General features: G+C 36.0%; 1 protein-coding gene across 6 annotated transcripts in view; it reads left to right on the plus strand.

Annotated features, from left to right (window-relative positions):
- LEPR (leptin receptor) overlaps window positions 1-23,289 on the plus strand; it is a 93,850-nt gene that overhangs the window by 1,888 nt on the left and 68,673 nt on the right. For 5 of the 6 annotated variants that reach the window (XM_072820646.1, XM_072820645.1, XM_072820650.1 and 2 more), the window contains one exon: window positions 21,068-21,127. In XM_072820646.1, coding sequence (XP_072676747.1) covers window positions 21,088-21,127 — 40 coding nt within the window. In that variant the 5' untranslated portion in view covers window positions 21,068-21,087. Of the gene's footprint in view, window positions 1-9,148; window positions 9,184-21,067; window positions 21,128-23,289 lie in introns of those variants that run through there. The other variant, XM_072820647.1, reaches the window with a different exon arrangement.

Genomic DNA, 23,289 nt, shown 5'->3' on the forward strand with positions numbered 1-23,289 from the left:
TAAAATAAAATAATATATTCCCACCCAGAATATGCATTTTTTGTAGTTTGGGAGAGTGGAAGGGATTTGAAGTATAATACTCTTTCATGAACACATTTCCTTATTTCTATGGCCTCTTCCTCTTTGGGTTGGAAGTGTCCTTAATCACTCAGGCATTTGTCTTGCCTCATGTTCTCTGGTGAAGTAGGTGATCATCTCCTTTGAAACAGATGCTCAAGGAGTTAAGTAAATTGTTTGTTGAATGAGCAGAAAGCAGGAAAACCCAAATACCCTGCTTTGTAGGTGCTTATTGGAAAACAATAGATGGATCTGACCACTTGAAGTCTACCCCCAATTCATTCATAGCTTGGGAGTGTCACCATGGTTGGCAGGAGCTCTGTTCCTCTTTTGTAATGAATTTACCAAGGAAAAAAGGGTCATGTCTTCACACTTAGATCATTATTATATAATCCAATGGTTTTTGTTTGTGAAGTGCAATATCTCTGGGGGCCTTGGAAATAAAACTTAAAATATCCAGAGAAAAAAATTGTCTTGGCAGTTGCTGTACTATTTCTTTCATACCGAGAACCAAGCACATATACTAAAAAAAAAAAGTATCCTGTGGAGTTAAAAATGAAGAAAAGGGCTTACAGACTCCTCTAATTCTTAAGATTTTACGTGATTTACAAATTCCACTTTTAATTAAAACAGAAAGGCACAAATATTCACCTACTGGCCAGGTCTAGTACATGTAACCTTTTGAAGTTTCAATTCAAATTTGGTCTGCTTATAATTTCGAATATTCTTTCTCACATACTTTTAATTAAAACTTTTGTGATGCAATAGTGATATTTTCTGATGTCTTTTCATGCGCATGATCTTATTAATCTTTAATTTTTTAACCCTTTGAACATATATATGACATATATATACAGAAGAGTTACACAAAACAAATGTAATGGTTGGTTGACAAATAATAATAGCAAATCATTATAACAGATAATTATAAGACAAATACCCTGTTATTTGCCACATCAGTAAGAGGACATGCCGCTATCTAGAAACTTCTTGCTTGTTCCTTCTTGATCACAAGTTTAGTTTCACCTTTAAAAAAACATTATATGAACTTAAGAGGCATTCTTTCATAGATGGTCTTGCATTACATGTTTGTGAGATTAAGCCATTTCTTTACTCCCTTTTAAAGCAAAAACATTTTTTAAAAAAGATTTTATTTATTTATCTGAGAGCGAGAGAGAGCACAAGTGAGGAGGGGAGGGAGAAGTAGGCTCTTCACAAGCAGAGACCCTGACATGGACCTCGGGATCATGACCTAAGCCGAAGGCAGATGCTTAACCAACTGAGCCACCCAGATACCCCCCAAACAAAACCTTTTTAAGAGAGTTGTCTTTGTTCCCTTCTGCAATGCATCTCTACATATTTTTTAAAAAGGATCTTATTTATTTATTCATGAGAGAGAGGCAGAGACATAGGCAGAGGGAGAAGTAGGCTCCCTGTGGCGATCCCGATGCAGACTTGATCCCAGGACCCTCAGATCATGACCTGAGCCACCCAGGCTCCCTGCATCTCTTCGTATTATCTCTTAAACCCATTCCTGTTAATCTTTTGTTTGCAGTACTCTACCAAAACTACCCCTGTCATGGTTACCAATGACATCACCTTTCCTAAATCTGATAGTCAGTTATCAGTGTTATCACTGTCTGCTCATTGTAATCCTTCACTATTAACTTTCAGGTCACCAAACACACTTGGTTTCCCTCCTTCTTCATTGGCTGGTCCTGTCTCCTTTGCTGGTCAAGAGCTTCTCTGAGGTTTTACTCTTGGAATGCCTTAATGTTTAGTCCTCAGGAGCTCTTTCCCCTTGACACGCTGATGATTTCATGCAATCTCTTTATTTTTTTTCTTTAATTTCTATAATTGTGTGCTGGTGACTCCAAAATGATAGCTCAAGTCTTGACCTCTTACCTCTCTATAAGCTGCCTAGTCAACATTTCCATTTGGATGTGTAGTAGACATCTCCAGTTCTACATTCTCCAAACAGAATCTTCGTCTTGCCCAAGTCTACTCCATCTGTAGTCTTTTTCACTTCCAACCACCCTTTCAGTTGTTCTGGCCCCACAGTCATCTTAGTTTTCTCCCATTCCCTCATACCTGAGATGTAATGTGTTAGGAAATCTGCTTTGCCCTATCCTTAGAATCAATCCAGAATATAATTACTTCTTATCACCTCCCTGGCTGCCACCGTGGTTGCAGCTGTCATTATATCCCATAAGAATTACTGCAAGGACCTCCTAACCGGTCTCCCTGCCTTTATCCTTTGCCGTCTATGATCTATTCTCAAAATTGCAATCAGAGTTCTCCTTTTACTGTGTATATCAAAAGATGTCACCTTTCTGCTTCAAAAGCTCCAATGGCTTTCTAGTTCATACAGAGTAAAAACCAAATTTCTTAGGATCGCCTACAAGACCCCTACCTGATACTTCTCTCCCCTTTACCTATCTGATCTCATTTTCCTACTGTTTTTCTCACTCGTCTTGATATTCCTTGACTATATCAGAGGCCACCTTTGTTCTTCAGTTTCCTCTGCCTAGAATACACTTTAAATGTTCAAATACTTTTCAATGAAGCCTACTCTGAATATCACATTTTCCCCCCACTTGTTCTAATAGTTCCTTTTTTTGGTGTTTTCCGATTTTCTATGGAGAAATTTAAAGGAGGCAATTGACCACTCCTGACTGTTAATCTGCCATAATTTCCCCCTTCTTGTTCCTCACAGAATATGTTAGCTACCAAAATGGCCTACAAGGCACAGACACAGGTCAGATCCAAACTCCAAGAGAAGGAAAGGGCTCTAGATAAGAAAAAAAAAGTAGGGCAAGAAAATATGCCTGTTTCACTGTCCTGGGGAATTGCTCATATTAACCTTCTGCTTTTCAGAATGAGCATTTTGATAATCTTGGATGCGTTGGAGCAAGCGTGGGGTTGGCTTTGGGTGGGTTTCCATTAGTGGCCTCTACTCATCGTTTCCAACAGTTTCCTTCTGATGGGTTTGGAAAATGGTAAGCTATTTGTGAGCTTCTAACACTATCACATTTCCTTGCATTTGGAGGGAATGAAGTCTAAAAAGCACTCTTGTCTCTCACGTAAACAGTTCCGAACCCGGCTACGACTGAATATCACATTTAAAACTATACATCCTCTTACTTGCAATACACTTTCTCCCCTTTCCTTTGCTTTTCCCCATAGTACTTATCACCTTTTAAAATACTATGGCTGGGACCCCTGGGTGGCTTAGCAGTTGACCATCTGCCTTTGGCTCAGGGTTTGATCCTGGGTCTGGGGATCGAGTCCCACATCAGGCTCCCTGCAAGGAGCCTGCTTCTCCCTCTGTGTCTCTGCCTCTCTCTCTCTCTGCGTGTCTCTCATGAATAAATAAATAAAAATTTTAAAATAAAATACTATATGACTTCTCATTTACTATTTTTTTCCTGTTTTATTTCTATTCAAATATGAACTCTATGAGAATGGATTTTTTTTTTTTCTATTTTGCTCACTATTGTATCCCCAGTACCTGAAATAGGGCCTGGCACACAACAGCTGCTCAGTAATTTTTTTGTTGATTGATGCCATATAGAACTGATAGTGGCAGTTGTTTTACATTGCTGGATATATTATATTATGAATATAATATCTTTTTGTTTACTGATTCTGAATAACTGGATCATTTTCATTTCTCCCTACCTTCCTCCTTCTCTTCTTTCCTTCCTACCTACTTCCATCCTCCTTCCTCCCTTTCTTTCTGTTTCTTTCTTTCTTCCTTCCTTCCTTCCTTTTCTTTCTCCCTCCCTCCTTTCCTTCCCTCCTCTGTTCCCTTCTTTCTCCTTCTCTTCCCTTCCCTTTCTCTCTCCCTCTCTCCTTTCTTCATTCCTTTCCTTCCTTCCTTCTTTGTTTCTTTCTCCACCATAAACAAAACAACTATGATTCTTCTTCTACAAGTGTCATGGTGCACAGATGCAGGAGTTTCTTAAGAGTATAAAACTACTAGTCAAATTACTAGATCACAGGGATTACAGATAGTAGCTTTGTTAAATAATGCCACATTTTCCCCCAATGGGTCTACCAGTTTACATTCTTGCTTTCATTGCTCTACATCTTTGCTGAAACTTAGTATTATCAAAACATTTAATTTTTGCCCATCTGATGGGTATGTATTGTTGTCTCATTATTGTTTTTTTTTTCATTACTAGTAGGATTGAGCCTGATATCTGTAAGTTATGCTGTAGTCACAAATGATCTCCAAATCTTATTGACTTAATGAATAAAGCTTTATTTCTCATCCATTCAAAGTTATGGATTGAGGCAACCCTCCAGGGCAATTGTCCTTTGTAACTCAGAGGTCTAAATTCAGGGAATGTCCATCATTCTGTAGCTGTACAATCTGCAACACAAGTCTTTCCCAGTTGGTATGGTATGAGAAGAAAAGCATGGATAATCATGAGCCAGTTTTAACTACCTTTATCTGGAAGTGACATGAATTGTTGCCACTCACATTTTAGAAGCAAAAGAAGTCATGTGGTATGCTGAAATTCAGGGAGGTGGGGAAGGTTAATCTTTGGTGCCAAAAGGAAAATAAATCTGGGAATACTGGTGAGTAAACAATTTATTAGTTACCTGTTGCTGTATAACAGATTACCCCAAAATTTAATGGCTTAAGACAACACATATTTATTATTTCAAATATCAAGTGTTAATATATTCATAGGTGTGTTACTGGGCACTATATTTGTGCTTTTGATCTCTTTCTGTATTTTTGCCCATATCCCATTGTTGTAATTACTGCAGATTTAAATTAAATTTTGCTATCTGGTAAGTGTAGTAGCAAATCTTCCCACCCTGTGCAATTTTTTCAAGAGTGCAATAGCATTCCTTGGCCTTTTGCCTTTCATATACATGCTTTTGGATCAGCATTTCAGGTTCTATAAAATTTGTTAGGAATTTAATGGAGATTATGTTGAGATTGTGTTAAGTCTATAAATAATTAAAAGGAAATTGATATCTTTTAAATATTTGGTCCTAGAATCCGTGACTCCCAGTATATTAGGTCTTCTCTGATTAAGAAATGTAAATGTTGTTTAATATTTTCCTTAGGAATTCTTGAACAAGTTCATGTTAGATTTATCAAAAGAACTGCGTATTTTAAAATTTATTTAAAATAATATCTTTAGAAAAATTCATTGTTGATGCCATATAGAAATACACTTGACATTTAAACATATTTTCAAATTAATAGCTTCATTGGACTGTAAGTCACATATCATAACGTTCATCTTTTTATGGTATACAACTCACTAGTTTTTAGTACCTTAACAGACTTATGCAAATTTATGCAGCCATCATCACTGTGTAATTTGAGAACATTTTTATTACTTCTTAAACTCTGTATCCATTAGCATTCATCCCCCAATCCTTCTCCTGTCCCTTAAAACCACTGATTTGCCCTCTGTGTTTATGGATTTGCCTATTCTGGATATTTCATATAAATAAAATCATGGGGCCTTTAGTGACCAAATTCTTCCACTTAGCATGTTTTCAAGGTTCATCTATGCTAAAACATGGATCAGTACTTCATTCTTTTTTCTAATAGCCAAATAATATTCCATTATATGGAATACTACTTTTTATTTATTCATTCATCAGTTGTTGGACATTCGGGTAAGTTTCCACTTCTCGGCTATTATGAATAACGCTGCTACTAACGTTTATGTACAAGTTTTTATGTGGATGTATGTTTTTATCTTTTTTGGGTATATAACTATGAATGGAATTTCTGAGTCACATGGCCACACTATGTTTAACACTTAAAGATCTGCCAAGCCACATTCCAAAGCAGCTTTCATTTTACAATTCCACCAGCAATGTGACCCTTAAATCTGCATTGCCAACATGCCAAGCTTAAAAAGATGTGATTAATGCCATTATAACATTTTCAAATAAATTTTATTTAAATACTTATAAATACTTTTATAAGTATTTATAAGAAATATTAGGCACAGCAATGCCGGATATGCAGTGAAAATTACTGTCAAATTTAAGTGCCACATACTTGGGAGTTTAAAATCTTTTTCAGGGGGATCCTGGGTGGCTCAGCGGTTTGGCTCCTGCCTTCAGCCTGGGGCGTGATGGGGCGTGATCCTGGGGTCCCGGGATCGAGTCTCACATCAGGCTCCCTGCATGGGACCTGCTTCTCCCTCTGCCTGTGTCTCTGTGTCTCTCATGAATAAATAAATAAAATCTTAAAAAAAAAAGGTGAAGTATAGATAAAATAAAAAAAACATCTTTTTCAGAATTGTGAACACTTAATAAGTTTAGGTAGACTATGAGAAATTTTTGTGGATATTGATTCTCATTGAATGAAAGCAAGTCACGTATTCTTCTATAAAGTTAGTAGGCTAGGTTCTTCCCACTTATACAATTTTATGGTACCAAATAAAGTCTCCCCAATGCAAGTGAATACAGTCTACTTTCAGGTAGTATGGGAGAGTGTTTGCCTGGCCAGTGCAATCTCTCAGTGATCTGCCCAGCTGGGTGAGAGGTGTGGCCCTGCCTAGAACAGCATAGAGACTTGCCGAGGAGAGCACAGAGCTGTGGAGGAGCCACTGCTTGGTGGATGGGTGGATGATCTTGAAGAAGAGAGTCATGTGTTTGAATCACAGTAGAGCACTATGGACTGGCAAAAGAAAATGACCTCTTAAGGAGAGGAGACTCTCTTAAGGAGCATTGTGATACTAATTTTAAAGTCTTTGGCAATTAGTGGGGAAAAAAACCCTGGAAACAATATAGACTTACAAATGTGTATACATATGGGTATAATAGTGAATGAGAGAGAAAAAGGAGGAGTTGGGGGCAGAGAGAGGCTTTACTACTGGGTTAATAGTTTCTATAAGGTTTATGGGAACATATATATGTTTTATCTGTTGGTACTAGAAAGTAGCTAAAGATTTGAAACAGATTCTCAGGAGCTTCTATAATGATATTATAATAGGCTTTAAACGTGTAAACTCATGTTTAAGGATAGCTGCTACTAAATATTTGTTTTGTGAAGGCGTAGGACAACTTAGTTTTTCTGAGAATCATATTTTCTCATTTTACTTTATCCAGCAGCTGTTATTTGGTTGTCTAAACCTATGAAAATTGAGAAACTATGAAAATGAGATAATTGAACAATTAGATTTCTGTATGTACTAACAAAATTTTTGAACTAAACTGGTTAGCATTTAGGAGATAAAGAAGAAAACAAATTATAAGCTGACATAGATAGCATTTAGGAGATAAAGAAGAAAATAAATTATAAGCAGACATAGACGCTATATAAACAGAGAGAAAAGATAATGACACATACATAATAAGCACTCAGTAACTATAGTTGCTGCTATGTTATTAAGATGTTATCCCTTAGAATTATGACATATTTACTATATTAGACCTACCCAGGAGGTAGCTGTTTCTCTAGTGAAATGGGTGTCTTGAAACAACACTGCTACTCACAGGTTTGATTTGAGGGAGAGAAGATTTTTGTACAGAACAAAAGGATGTAAAAAAATGTTCTTTCTATAAAAAGCAGTCATCTGGACAAGTGGCTTCTTGAAGGGTCTTTTGATTCTAAATGTGCAAATCAGTTCTCACACAGGATTTCCTATTGTCTTTTATGATATTCTTTGGCTGATCTTTGTTTTTTCTGACCATAGGTTCTATGAGAATCTCTCTTATAACCCTGAAATTATGCTTCATATGCCTTCCCATTCTTCAAGGGGTCAGTTAACTCATTACTCCTCTCTGGTATCTGTTACGATTTCCCCAAACTAGAAGTAATTTCTCTGATTTCTCCTAATTACCCTCTTTCTTGGTAGTTGTAATTCTGTAAATGTAGACATCATGAATTTTAAAGATATACTACCATTTTTGTACCTCCAGGAAAGAAAAACCTCTGCCTATTTAACCATTTTACAGTGCTTTCTTATCCTTTAGAATTTTTCTTTTGTACCTACTGGAATAGTTCTTTTAGAATTATTTAAATAAAAGATTTTTTGTTTAAATTGTGTCATTCTCATAAGGAAAGTATAAATCAAAGAAATTGGTTAAGGAATTCTTTTTCATATTCAGAATCTGGGTTTTTTTTTTTTAAACTAGTTTTCAACTCAGTGCTGTTGATATCAGTATTTTTCCAAACACTAGCATTTTCTGGATTATCAAGAATATTTGTGATATAGCACTACATAAAAGAATGCTTCACTGTTGTTTCTTAGATTTTCTACCAGTGTCATCCGTTTTGCAGACTTTATGCTGGTTCTGTATATGATCTTCCCATAAGATGTCAACACAAGGTTTTCAGACAACGCTCAGGGCTCCTATTTCTTCAAATGGACTTTAAATAGTTTGTTGACCAAAATATTGATGGGTTAAAATTGTCCAGGCTGTCATGAGGTAAGCACCCCAGTTTGTCTGTATGCAATCAATGACAACTCAATCATAGCCGCTACTAGGCTATTGGTAATTGTGAGATGACATCAATTTTAACAAATATCTTGATGGCAGAGGTGTTAACATATTGTGAACCTTAAAGTAGAAGAAATACAAAACTACTCTCTTCTTTTGTATTCCTTAGAGTTCAGCTAAAATTTCACTTCTGTGAACCTTTTGTCGGCCCCTAGGACTTTGTTACTGGTATTTTCTCTGAAATCTCATAGCCCTCTATTTAGTTAAAAGGACTAAATAATAATTTTACATGAAAGTGATCCACACGCATGGTTACAAAAACCAACTGCAATAAAAACAAAACAAAACAAAACAAAACAAAGCCTCTAGTTCCCAGCTTCGCTGCATTCTCTATGCCAATGCTGACTTCAGGAACAATTAACTTGAACCATTTCTGGTTTTGGTTCTTAGACCTGTGGTTATCTCTGTAAAGGCTGAGTAATATACTGACTTCTTTTCTTTTCATTTACCAACCTTAAACAGATACCATAGTAGAAGAGAGTTTAGCTTACTAGTTTGCCTTCCTTCTTTCTCTGTTCCTACATATAATTATATTAATTTTCTGAGCTTTTTAACTGGTTACATTTGTAATTCCTTCCACTATTTCTGTTCCATTCAGTACAGACAGTTCCTCTTGACTTCCTACATGATCAGGTTGGTATATTTTACCCTTTTGCCTTTCTCCTGTTTTTCCTTATATGATCATACTACCTGAGTTTTGAGAACTTTATATAGTGAAAATATTGTTAATATTTTGTATTTGTGAGAATATTGTTAATATTTCATATTAGTATTGTAATTAATTGAATCTTTCATTTTGGTCTATTGGTTGAACCAAAAAGTTGAAAAATCAATAAATAGCATTAATGTTATTATGACTTGGTAAATATCATTCACTGCAGAATCAAGAAGTGTTCCAGGATTACATTTCATTTAATGTGACTCCTTAGCCAACCAAAGAATATTCCTAGAATCAAGGTTAAGGGGATGCTTACTTCTTTCAGATGGATTCTTTAACTCTAGTATTTGGTCAAAATTATGCCAAATATGGGGTACCTGCCTGGATCAGTCCATAGTGCATGCAACTCTTGATCTTGGGGTCATGACTTCAAGCTTCACATTGGGTGTAGAGCTTACTTTAAAAAAAGTATGCCGTATTTTACTTTGGTTCATATTTAGAATAGGACTTTCTATAAAGCTTTTCTTAACTAACTTTATTTTTTCTTGTTAGGAGAGGGTAGGTGGGCCTTCTTCATTATATCCTTAATTTTTTAGTTTTTAAATTCATTCTCTTTATTTTTTATTTTTATTTTTATTATTATTTTTTATTTTTTATTTTTTTAATAAATTAATTTTTTATTGGTGTTCAATTTACCAACATACAGAATAACACCCAGTGCTCATCCTGTCAAGTGTCCCCCTCAGTGCCCGTCACCCACTCACCCCCACCCCCCGCCCTCCTCCCCTTCCACCACCCCTAGTTCGTTTCCCAGAGTTAGGAGTCTTTATGTTCTGTCTCCCTTTCTGATATTTCCCACAGATTTCTTCTCCCTTCCCTTATATTCCCTTTCACTATTATTTATATTCCCCAAATGAATGAGAACATATAATGTTTGTCCTTCTCCGATTGACTTACTTCACTCAGCATAATACCCTCCAGTTCCATCCACGTTGAAGCAAATGGTGGGTATTTGTCGTTTCTAATGGCTGAGTAATATTCCATTGTATACATAGACCACATCTTATTTATCCATTCATCTTTTGATGGACACCGAGGCTCCTTCCACAGTTTGGCTATTATGGACATTGCTGCTATAAACATCGGGGTGCAGGTGTCCCGGCGTTTCACTGCACCTGTATCTTTGGGGTAAATCCCCAACAGTGCAATTGCTGGGTCGTAGGGCAGGTCTATTTTTAGCTCTTTGAGGAACGTCCACACAGTTTTCCAGAGTGGCTGCACCAGTTCACATTCCCACCAACAGTGTAAGAGGGTTCCCTTTTCTCCACATCCTCTCCAATATTTGTTGTTTCCTGCCTTGTTAATTTGCCCCATTCTCACTGGTGTGAGGTGGTATCTCATTGTGGTTTTGATTTGTATTTCCCTGATGGCAAGTGATGCAGAGCATTTTCTCATGTGCGTGTTGGCCATGTCTATGTCTTCCTCTGTGAGATTTCTCTTCATGTCTTTTGCCCATTTCATGATTGGATTGTTTGTTTCTTTGCTGTTGAGTTTAATAAGTTCTTTATAGATCTTGGATACTAGCCCTTTATCTGATAAGTCATTTGCAAATATCTTCTCCCATTCTGTAGGTTGTCTTTTAGTTTTGTTGACTGTTTCTTTTGCTGTGCAAAAGCTTCTTATCTTGATGAAGTCCTAATAGTTCATTTTTGCTTTTGTTTCTCTTGCCTTCATGGATGTATCTTGCAAAAAGTTGCTGTGGCCAAGTTCAAAAAGGGTGTTGCCTATGTTCTCCTGTAGGATTTTGATGGATTCTTGTCTCACATTTAGATCTTTCATCCAATTTGAATTTATCTTTGTGTCTAGTGTAAGAGAGTGGTCTAGTTTCATTCTTCTGCATGTGGATGTCCAATTTTCCCAGCACCATTTATTGAAGAGACTCTCTTTTTTTCAGTGGATAGTCTTTTCTGCCTTGTCGAATATTAGTTGACCAGAGAGTTGAGGGTCCACTTATGGATTCTCTATTCTGTTCCATTGATCTCTGTGTCTGTTTTTGTGCCAGTACCACACTGTCCTGATGACTACAGCTTTGTAGTACAACCTGAAATCTGGCATTGTGATGCCCCTGGCTCTGGTTTTCTTTTTTAATATTCCCCTGGCTATTCGAGGTCTTTTCTGATTCCACACAAATCTTAAGATGATTTGTTCCAACTCTCTGAAGAAAGTCCATGGTATTTTTATAGGTATTCTACTGAATGTGTAAATTGCCCTGGGTAGCATTGATATTTTCATAATATTAATGCTTCCAATCCATGAGCATGGAATATTTTTCCATCTCTTTGTGTCTTCCTCAATTTCTTTCAGAAATGTTCTGTAGTTTTTAGGGTATAGATCCTTTACCTCTTTGGTTAGGTTTATTCCTAGGTATCTTATGCTTTTGGGTGCAATTGTAAATGGGATTGACTCCTTAATTTCTCTTTGTTCAGTCTCAATGTTAGTGTATAGAAATGCCACTGATTTCTGGGCATTGATTTTGTATTCTGCCACGCTGCCGAATTGCTGTATGAGTTCTAGCAATCTTGGGGTGAGTCTTTTGGGTTTTCTATGTAGAGTATCATGTCATCTGCGAAGAGGGAGAGTTTGACTTCTTCTTTGCCAATTTGAATGCCTTTAATGTCTTTTTGTTGTCTGATTGCTGAGGCTAGGACTTCTAGTACTATGTTGAATAGCAGTGGTGAAAGCGGACATCCCTGTCTTGTTCCTGATCTTAGGGGAAAGGCTCCCAGTGTTTCCCCATTGAGAATGATATTTGCTGTGGGCTTTTCGTGGATGGCTTTTAAGATGCTGAAGAATGTTCCCTCTATCCCTACACTCTGAAGAGTTTTGATCAGGAATGGATGCTGTATTTTGTCAAATGCTTTCTCTGCATCTAATGAGAGGATCATATGGTTCTTGGTTTTTCTCTTGCTGATATGACCAATCACATTGATTGCTTTACAAGTGTTGAACCACCCTTGCATCCCAGGGATAAATCCCACTTGGTCATGGTGAATAATCTTCTTAATGTATTGTTGGATACTATTGGCTAGTATCTTGTTGAGAATTTTTGCATCCATGTTCATCAGGGATATTGGTCTATAATTCTCCTTTTTGGTGGGGTCTTTGTCTGGTTTTGGAATTAAGGTGATGCTGGCCTTATAGAATGAGTTTGGAAGTATTCCATCTCTTTCTATCTTTCTGAACAGCTTTAGTGGAATAGGTATGGTTTCTTCTTTAAACGTTTGATAGAATTCCCCTGGGAAGCCTTTGTCCCTGGACTTTTGTGTCTTGGGAGGTTTTTGATGACTGCTTCAATTTCCTCCCTGGTTATTGGCCTGTTCAGGTTTTCTATTTCTTCCTGTTCCAGTTTTGGTAGTTTGTGGTTTTCCAGAAATGTGTCCATTTCTCCAAGATTGCCTAATTTATTGGCATATAGCTGCTCAGAATAAGTTTTTAAGATCATTTGTATTTCCTTGGTGTTGGTGGTGATCTCTCCTTTCTCATTCATGATTTTATTAATTTGAGTCTTCTCTCTCTTCTTTTTAATAAGGCTGGCTAATAGTTTATCTATCTTATTAATTCTTTCAAAGAACCAACTCCTGGTTTTGTTAATCTGTTCCACAGTTCTTCTGGTCTCTATTTCATTGAGTTCTGCTCAAATCTTTATTAACTCTCTTCTTCTGCTGGGCATAGGATCTATTTGCTGTGTTTTCTCCTTTAAGTGCAAGGTTAGATTTGTATTTGAGTTCTTTCCAGTTTTTGGATGTATGCTTGTATTGTGATATATTTCCTCCTCAGGACTGCTTTTGCTGTATCCCAAAGATTTTGAACGGTGTATCTTCATTCTCATTAGTTTCCATGCATCTTTTAAATTCTTCCCTAATTTCTTGGTTGACCCTTTCATCTTTTAGCAGGATGGTCCTTAATCTCCACGTGTTTGAAATCCTTCTAAACTTCTTCTTGTGATTTAGTTCTAATTTCAAAGCATTATGGTCTGAAAATATGCAGGGGATGATCCCAATCTTTTGGTATCGGTTAAGACCTGATTCGTGACCCAGTATATGGTCTATTCTGGAGAAAGTTCCATCATTCTCTTTATTTTTTTGGAATCCATTTCATTCTTCTTTTTGAAGACCATGAAGTCATACTCTTATTTGGCCTAATGACTTCAATTTTGAAATATGGCTTCCTTTTTTCACTTGTGCTATTCTGTTTTTTTTTTAAAGGTTGTATTTATTTATTCATGAGAGACACAGAGAGAGAAGCAGAGACACAGGCAGAGGGAGAAGCGGGCTCCTCGCAGGGCCTGATGTGGGCCTGTGCTGAGCCACCCAGGCGTCCCTCTGTGTTTTGTTTGATTGTTTTTTTTGGTCACATTTTTGCAACTTCAGAGTCATAGTCCATATTGAGTTACCTTCATCCCTGCCTTCCTTCTGGCCATTTCCTTTAGGGGTCATCAGCTACCTGGACTGGTCATTCTCAAGTCTGTGGAGGCATCAACTAGTTTGCTTTGCTGAATCCTGAATTCCTGAATCCCTCTTTCTTGGTTTACTCCTCATTTTGCTGGAATACTTCATAAAATTACTTTTGAGAAGAGATTCATAGGATATAAGTTTTCTAAGTCATTGTGTTATTGAAAATATAGTTACTTTTCTCTGATGCTTGCTTGACTGGCTAATAGAATTTTCCACTCTAATAATTTTCCGTCAAGCATCACTGGATTATCTCTAGTATTCATTGTTTTGGCATAAAACATTTGCTTCCATTCTGTGCCTCATTCTTTTAGAGATTTTTTTCTTCCCTGGAACTGTGTCCTGTCTTCTCTTTGCTCTTTTCTAACTTCTTAGTGATATGTTTAGCAATGGATATTTTTTCATTCTTCTTCCTTGGATTTGGTACACTTTTTTTTTTCCTTCAGTTTGAAAACTTGTGTCTCTCATCATCAGCTCTGGAAAAGTTTTTCATATTATTTAATTGATCATTTTCTCTTTATTCTCTTTTTCTGGAAATACTACTGGTTAGATATGGATCATTTGACCCTTTTTTAAAGCATTTTTTTCTCTTTTTTTGAGGAGGAATTAAGTGTACAAAGGTGTTTTCTAACATTTCTATTGAAAAATGTTCTTGGAACTATGCATGTAATTTTCCAAAGCTCTTTCTTCTGATGATGATTCCTTTGTCAGAGCAATCTTTGAATTTATGGATGTAGTCTTCTGAAATGTCTTTGAAGATATTCATGAACATTTGTTAAAGCTATTTTTTTCTACTCTGATTTATTTATATTTATGATTTATCTATGTTCCCTGTGGTAGGTTCATTCATTCTTTCTTTCTTTTTACCAAATTTTTTCATCAAGCTGAAGTCTTCATATCTTAGTTCATGTCTTCATTCAACATGGCTGTTAGGGAAGAAATAGAAAGAAAGTGAATTCTATGCATATAGGCAGTGTTTTCAACTAGTAGGCTTTATTCTAGGCACTTGAACAGGGATCTGCCTTTTAGGCAGAAGGCTTGTCCTGCTAAATATCAGAACATGTAAGTTCTTGGGGAATCCCTGGGTGGCTTAGCGGTTTAGCGCCTGCCTTTGGCCCAGGGTGCGATCCTGGAGTCACAGGATCAAGTCCCACGTTAGGCTCCCGGCATGGAGCCTGCTTCTCCCTCTGCCTGTGTCTCTGCCTCTCTCTTTCTCTATCATAAATAAATAAATAAATAAAATCGTTTAAAAAAATCCTCTTAAAAAAAGAAAAAGAACATGTAAGTTCTTTACCATGTTGGTGTCAAGTCTATATTAAACTGCCAAGTTCTCAAATAACTTGTACTTTTAAACTCTAACGTATAGGAGTATATGGGACAGGTTTTTTTTATACATTTATTTTTTATTGGTGTTCAATTTGCCAACATATAGAATAACACCTAGTGCTCATCCCGACAAGTGCCTACCTCAGTGCCTGTCACCCAGTCACCCCCACCCTCCACCCACCTCCCCTTCCACCACCCCTAGTTCGTTTATGGGACAGTTTTTAATTGTCTTTGGCTATTTGACGTTTTTGAATATTTTGTCTATGTTTAGGGATTTTCCCACTTTATAAATCTTTATTTCCCAAGTTTCTTAACTGCCTACACATAGACTGTGAACTAGGCTCTATCACTGAAAGGCATTCATGCCAGATCTTAGATCAAAAGTGTGAGATGCTTCTGCCAAGATGATGGAAGTTTTTAAAATTTTAAAACAATTTAAGTCTTTAACAGCTACTTGATGGAAAGAATAACATGACCAGTTTCTGTCCAATGTGAAGAAATAAAATTAAACATATTTAAAATGACAAGGTTAGTAGAGATAGACCAGGATATGTTTATTTTGACACTTGAAGAAATAGGGTTTTTTATTTATATTTAAACAAAATACTTAAATGGTGTTGTCTAAGTGAAGGATGGGTGCTTCTCCAGCAGAAGTAAAAGCAAGAATTAGTGGCAGATGGAGCTCATTAAGTTTACTCATCAAAGCAACGGAATTGTCAGAATTGTTTTTCTTACTCATAAACCTTTCTACAAACCTAGAGACTTTGTGAGATCATTGGAACAAGTTGTAAATAATTTCCTTCTTCCCAATCACTCATTCAAACACTAATTGAGACTATTCTGCTTTATTTAAGTAGAATTTGATATATAAAGTTACACAAAGAATTTTCTATGATAGAAGTTAAAATCTGATTTTCTTCTGAAAACCCATAATATAACAATTTAGTAGAATATAGATTTCGATTTTTCTTTTTGTTTAAAGTTTATAGTAATAACTGAAGAGTCAGTAATGTGTTTAATATGCCTACTCTGGCATGTTATGAAAATCGAATTATTGGCTGCACATCAATGTGTTATGGATGGATCATTTAGTCTATGGATAAATCTTTTATACTTTATGAATATTTCAAATAAAATACATTATTCATTGTAACTGTCAACATAGAATGACTACATTCCAGGAGGAATGTTAGGCAATATTATCTCGAACTCCTCATGGCTTGGTGTCTATCAATGGATCAATTCATAGGAGCACTACTTACTGGGTTCCTCAGGAGGAATTACCTGAGCAATGTGAACTCCATTTATTTATGTATCAGGATCTTGTAATCTGGGAACTTTGGATAAATTTCAGAGAGTTTGTTAACCCCCTGAAATTATAGCCCTAATTTTGGGTATATGCATCTCCTTTTGGGAGTTGGTCCCTTGCTCTTAACAAATTCTCAACAATAACCATATTTATTTATTTTTTATTTTTAAAAAAGATTTTACTTATTTATTTGAGAGAGAGGGAGGGAGAGGGAACAGATGTGAATGGGGGCGGGGCAGAAAGAGAGGGAAAGAGAGAATCCTAAGCAGACTCTGTGCTGAGAGTGGAGCTGGATCTCATGACCCTGAGGTCATGACCTGGGCAGAAATCAAGGGATTGATGCTTAACCAACTGAACCACTCAGGCACCCCAACAAGATCCATCTTTAAAAATGGTTAAAGGGGCAACTGGGTGGCTGACTTGATTTAGCTCATGTTGTGATCTCAGGGCTGTGAGATTGAGCCCTGTGTCAGGCTGCCTGCTTAGTGGGGAGTCTGCTTCAGGATTCTCTCTTTCCCTCTGCCCCTCCTCTGCTCTCTCTCTCTCAAATGAATAAATAAATCTTAAAAAAAAAAGATTAAGAATTGGAGATTTTCTTGCCCTCTCCCACTGCTCCTCCCCCTTGTATGCATGTGAGTTCTCTTTTTAAAATAAATGAATCATTTAAAAAAGTGGTTATGAATAACCATTCTGAAATTCTCTCTGGAATTAAATATGATTCTCTATGATGGGTTATATTAGAATGACTCCTTTAAAACAATTTTTAAATTTGAGTATAGTTGACATACAATATTACATTAGTTTCGGGTGTACAACATAGTGATTTGACAAGTTTATACATTATGGTATGTTTGCCACTAGTGTACCTACCATCTGTCACCATACAACACATTGCAATATCATTGTCTATATTCCTTATGCTATGACTTTTATTCCCATGCCTGTATTTCCTCCTTTCCTTCACCCATTTTGCCCCTCTCTCTCACCTCCACCCTAGCAACCATCCCTTTGTTCTCTGTATTTATAGGTGTGATTCTGCTTTCTGTTTATTCATTTTGGTTTTTTTAGATTCCACATATGAGTGAAATCACATGATATTTGTCTTTCACAGTTGTCCATCCATGTTGTCACAAATGGCAATATATCCTTTTTATGGCTGCATAATACTCCTCAGTGTGTGTGTGTGTGTGTGTGTGTGTGTGTGTGTGTGACATCTCTGTTATCCATAGAATGCATCTTTTGAAGATTATTGTTACTTTCTTGGTATGATGCCACTGGCCTATTTTGAAGAATATTTCAGGAAAGAGTCATATTATGCCATTCATTTATTCACTCATTCAGTTAATGTATAGAGAGCACCTAGTATGTGAGAGGCAGGCTTCTATGTATGAAGGATATAATGATGAAAAGGAAATAGTAAAAAAAAAAATCCCTTGGTCTAGTGGCATTTACATTCTAGTGGGGAGTTAGACAATAAGCAAAACAACAACAACAACAAAAACAAAAAAACAAAACAAGAAGTCATATTCACATTAGATAGTATGAAGTAATGAGAAAATTCAGCAAAACATCAAATATGACATGTCAAGGTAGGGAAGGTGTTGAAATTTTAGATGGGCTAGTCAGGAAAGGCTCTGAGAAAGGGGCTTGAACAAATGCAAGAACAATGGTTGATGAGTTCAGAGGGGCAATAGAGATCCAGGACCTTGTAGTTCTGTGCAGGACTCAGGCTTTTACTTAGAATGAAAAGGAGAGTACTGCAGTGTTTTGGGCAAGACAGACATGATCTAGCCCACTCTGGCTGCTGCACTGAATAGAATGAACTGGAGAGTAAGGGCTGGAGCAGGGAGATCAGTTAGGAGGCTCTTCTGACTGTCTAGGGAAGAGATAATGGTGACTTAGAATAGGATATTGGTAGTGGAGGGGTTGAGAAACTTTTGAGCTTTGACGTTCCCATGAAACTCTGGTACTGTTAGGATATTCATGAGGCTATTACCTGTTTTGAAGTTACTGAGACAAAATTTCTTTTCTGTTTTTAGTGTCAGGATTATTTGAATATTTCCCCAACCTTTTGGTTTCATTTTATTTTAAAAGTACTCTGAATTTATAATTGGACAATTTGACATAAGGAAGTAAAAAGGAAATTAATAGTCCATCTTTACAAAGTGAATTCAAATTAATGGCATTTTGTATATTACACATGTTTTGGTCATCTTACCATTAGTTTTCACTTTGCTTAATTTTTTCCCTCACAGCTTAAAAATTTCTCTCCCTTTCTTTTTGATAGTATTTGTATTTTCATAAACCCCCTTATGTATTCCTTTCTGCTACAATGGAGGGTCATATAAATATTTGTCTCATTGAGTCTATGTAGGACCACATTTCACACTCTCTTCAAGGTTGCGTCTATGCCCTTTTCATTTTTGTGATTGTTTCTCTGCTATGTAAGAGTGAAACCTGCCTGCAAGAATTCAAACCATAAGAATAGTTGGTGTTTGCGTGGAACATTAAATAAAAGAATACTTGTCTTATATAAGCAAAAACAACTGATCTATTTGGTCATTTGACTCAGCAGATTAGTTGAGTTAAAACTGAGTCAAACCAATTGTTGGACTGAATTACTTGTCACAGTTGATTCATTCAAAAACACTTAGTCTAATGAAATATTTTATCTATGACACATCCTGATTATGAAACTTACACTTAGGTTTATTTTATAAGACTTTTAAAAGAGTTTTTATTTAAATTCTAGTTACTTAACATACAGTGTAATATTAGTTTCAAATGTAGAATGGAGTGATTCAACACTTCCATACAACAACCAGTGCTCATACAACCAGTGTACCTCTTAATCCCCATCACTTATTTTATACATCCCCCCCACTGACCTCCCCTTATGAGAAAATTTTGTATCAGAACTAGGTAGCATAAAGAATTTTGTGTCAGAAACAGATATCAAAAAATTCATATCATTAAATAATGAAGATTTCAAAGACTGAACTGATTTTTTAGAAATCCTAAAGAAACATTGTGATACCAGTATATAAAGAACCAAACTTCTGATGAGAAACCGAGAGGGTGAAGAACAAATTGCCAGACTACAAAATGTTTATACTCATACATTTTCTTCCTGAGTGTTAAGTTGTCAACTAAACAAACATGTTTTTCTGTTTACTTATCACATGGTACCCGTTCTCAGATATGACTTATAGTACATATTTCTCACTTAATATTATATAATATTCTTTGTGGTAAAGCTGTGACTTCTGTTTTAAAATAAAATCGCTCAGAATCGTAGGAAGCTCTGAAAGGGATTGTAGAGCTCATCTACCAGGGGGATTTGTATGTGAGGAACTTGAGGTCTAGAGCATTCAAATCCCGAGTCCTATAGCTGATTAATTGAAGAGTCTAGATTGACACTTCAAGACTTCTGACACCTAATTCAGAGTTTTTTGTTTTTTTTTTTTTTTTACCTCAGATTAACTTTTGCGTAGTGACCTGAATCCCCAATCTGAGATAACAAAAAACACTGGAACAACAAAAGCCTTTAGGGTTTCATTACAGATTGGAGCCCAATATATTAAAATTATGCTACCATTCTAATTCATGGTGTACTAGTACAAATAATCTTATTCATGATGAATTTTAAATTGAGTCGACTTCATGGGAAAGCTGGTCTCTTAGAGCTCCCTATCATTTGGATATATTAAGCCATCAGCCTTTCCTTAGATTACTCTGATAACTCTCCAATGTGAATATTACTGCATCTGCAAATAAACAGTGGGGGTTTCCAAAAGCATACGGGAAAGTTTCCTCCTCTTCCTTAGAAATAAATATACAATCATTACCTATACTATAACTGTTTGGCTTTGTAATATCACAGTAAAGATAAAGGCTTTAGAAAATAAAGAGAAATTTAAGAACTGAATATGAGGATCCCTGGGTGGCTCAGCAGTTTAGCGCCTGCCTTTGGCCCAGGGCATGATCCTGGAGACCCGGAATCGAGTGCCACATCGGGCTCTCTGCATGGGGCCTGCTTCTCCCTCTGCCTGTGTCTCTGCCTCTCTCTCTGTGTGTTTCATGAATAAATAAATAAAAATCTTTAAAAAATTAAAAAACCCTGAATATGAAAAAAATTAATCTTAGATTGTACATATTTAATCAACATTATGAATACTCTGTTGAGTTAAAAATTCGGTCTTATCTTATGATGCCTGTCCCGGTTTGTAATGGCATGAAGGAACATTAAAACTTTTTTGAGGGCAGCCCAGGTGGCTCAGTGGTTTAGCGCCACCTTCAGCTCAGGGCATGATCCTGGAGACCCTGGATTGAGTCCCATGTCAGGCTGCCTGCATGGAGCCTGCTTCTCCCTCTGCCTGTGTCTCTGCCTCCCTCTCTCTCTCTCTGTCTCTCATGAATAAATAAATAAAATCTTAAAAAAACTTTTTTTGAATATGCCATATGTGAATATGTGGTTTATATCTTAACTGTGTAAGATAGTGTGTACACAGGACTAAACCTATAATGTATAGTTGTACTTTAACATGAGATACTTCTCTCATATTGATGCAGAGTATTATAGAGGTTTAAAATTTAAAGACTTATTCATAATCCTTTTCATTTTATATTTTCCCAGACAGCTTGTATAGATGTCAGTTGTTTTTTTGTGTGTGTGCGTGTGTGTGTATTTGTTTTGGATGTACTATTTTTCAGGTCTACTTCTCTGAAGTAAGATGACTTGTCAAAAATTCTGTGTGGCTTTGTTACATTGGGGTAAGTAATTTGCTTTGTAAATGTTCATGTATAAGAGATTTTGCCCTTAGAGATGTGCTGTTTCTTTTATTGGTTAGCAGAATTTTCCTTGTCTACAGTTAGGAATTCTCATGCTCATGATTAAAAACGCAAATCAAACAAAAGTGTTAAGTGTGAAAATGAAAACCCTTCCCAATCTCCTGGGAACAACCTGATGTGTAGCTTTCCAGAACTATAACACACAGAAACACACGCAATTCGTATCTATGGTTGCAAAAATAGAATTGGTCTATACACATTGTTCTGTGTTTTTCTGCTTAATAGTTTTTCAATTTATCATGATGGCTTTTTTTTTTTTTTTACTGAGTACTTACTGATACATTTATTCATTTAATGGTCGCATAACAATGAACTGTATGAATATGCCTTAATTTATTAATCTATTTGACCAACTCCCCATTGATAGACATTTCTTTTTCTGTAACAAATAATTGAAATCCATATACATCTATCTTTATATATTTGGGAGAATAGTCCTGTTGATTAATTATTAAGGAGGAAGTTCTATGTTAAATAGTATGCGCATTTAAAAATTTGATAGGTACTGTGAAATCTTCTCCACAAAGCTTGGTACTATTTGCAGTACTAACACAAATATATGAATGCTATCCGATTGCATTTCTGTCAAAGATGTATATTATCATTCTTTTACCTCTTTGCCCTATCAGATAAGGCAAACATGACATCTCATTTCAGTTTTATTTATTTGATTATTTGTGAGGTTGAGCACTGTTTATTGACCATTTATATTTCTTAGGAGATTTTCTAAACCATATACTTTGATCATTTTGTTGTTGTATTTTATCATAGTGAGTTTTAGAAATTTCTAAAATGTACCTGATATTTAGTTCTGTATTAGTCCGGATTCTCCAGGAAACAGAATCAGTAGGATTTAGAGACAGGGAGAGAGAGAGACAGAGAGACAGAGAGAAACAGAGAGAGGGAGAGAGAGAAGATTTATTATAAGGACGTCGCTCACAAGATTGTGGAGGTGAAAAAGTCCCATGATGTGCAGTTGGTAGGCTGGATACCCAGGAGACCTGATGTTTTAGTTTGAATCTGAAGAAAAGGAAAGGAAAGGAAAGTCCAAAGGAAAGAAAAGACTGATATTAATGTTAAGGTCATCCACAACGTCCTCACAGATACACACAAACTAATGTTTGACCAAATGAGCGAATGTTCCATGGACTTAGACAAGTTGACACATAACCTTGATCATCATAAGCCCTTAACAATTTATTATGTTTTACAAATTTTTTCTTCCTGCCCATTGTCTGTTATTTAACTTTGTTTTCTTTTATAGTACAGAACATTTATGTACGCACACCAACACCTTTACACATGTGTAGAAATAAGATATAGTGACACTTAAATGTTTTAATTTTAATTTAGTAAATGTAGCAGCATTAAATTACAAATGTATATATAGATATCAGATTGGTAGTAAAGCTTTAAATTTCTATATCAAGAAGCAATTTACTTGGTGATAATATTTAAAACATATGGCTATGACACAAAATAATGGATTTATTCTCACATGGAAGGGAGATGCTGTTTTAAGTGCTATTCCATATTATAACTCTGGTACACAATGACAAGTATAATGCTATAAGGGGATATTATCAAGGAATGGTGTTTACATTGAAAATTTCCATCTTGAATACCACTAGAAGAAGAATTAAGTGTGTACTAGACTTCTTCCTACCCATTGCAGGAATATATCCTCAAGAGAAAGCTTACAGAGGTTTTTTAAAATGTCATTATTTTAACTACTGTGAACCATAGCATGCTTCTGTTTGAAATTAGTCACCCAGTGCCAATGACTTTTGAGCATACTATTCTCACTTGTTTCTTACTGCATTCTAAAGATACTCTGATTTAAAAAACCCTCAAATCATCTAATTTAGGTTATGTTTCAAGTTTTTAAAATTAAAACAGGCTATTTTTAACAAAAATATTTTTAACAAAACCGATTTATTTTTAACAAAACCCATTTTATCTGGCAATCATATTGGGAGATAATGCAGCTGTCCACCTCTGGGTCACCTAATTCTAAGCATCTCCTTGGCTAATCCAATTTGAAAGTACTCTTAGGAGCTTCTCTACAAGTCTTCCTTGTTCTG

Source organism: Canis lupus, chromosome 3 (genome assembly GCF_048164855.1).
Source record: "Canis lupus baileyi chromosome 3, mCanLup2.hap1, whole genome shotgun sequence".
NCBI lineage: Eukaryota > Metazoa > Chordata > Mammalia > Carnivora > Canidae > Canis > Canis lupus.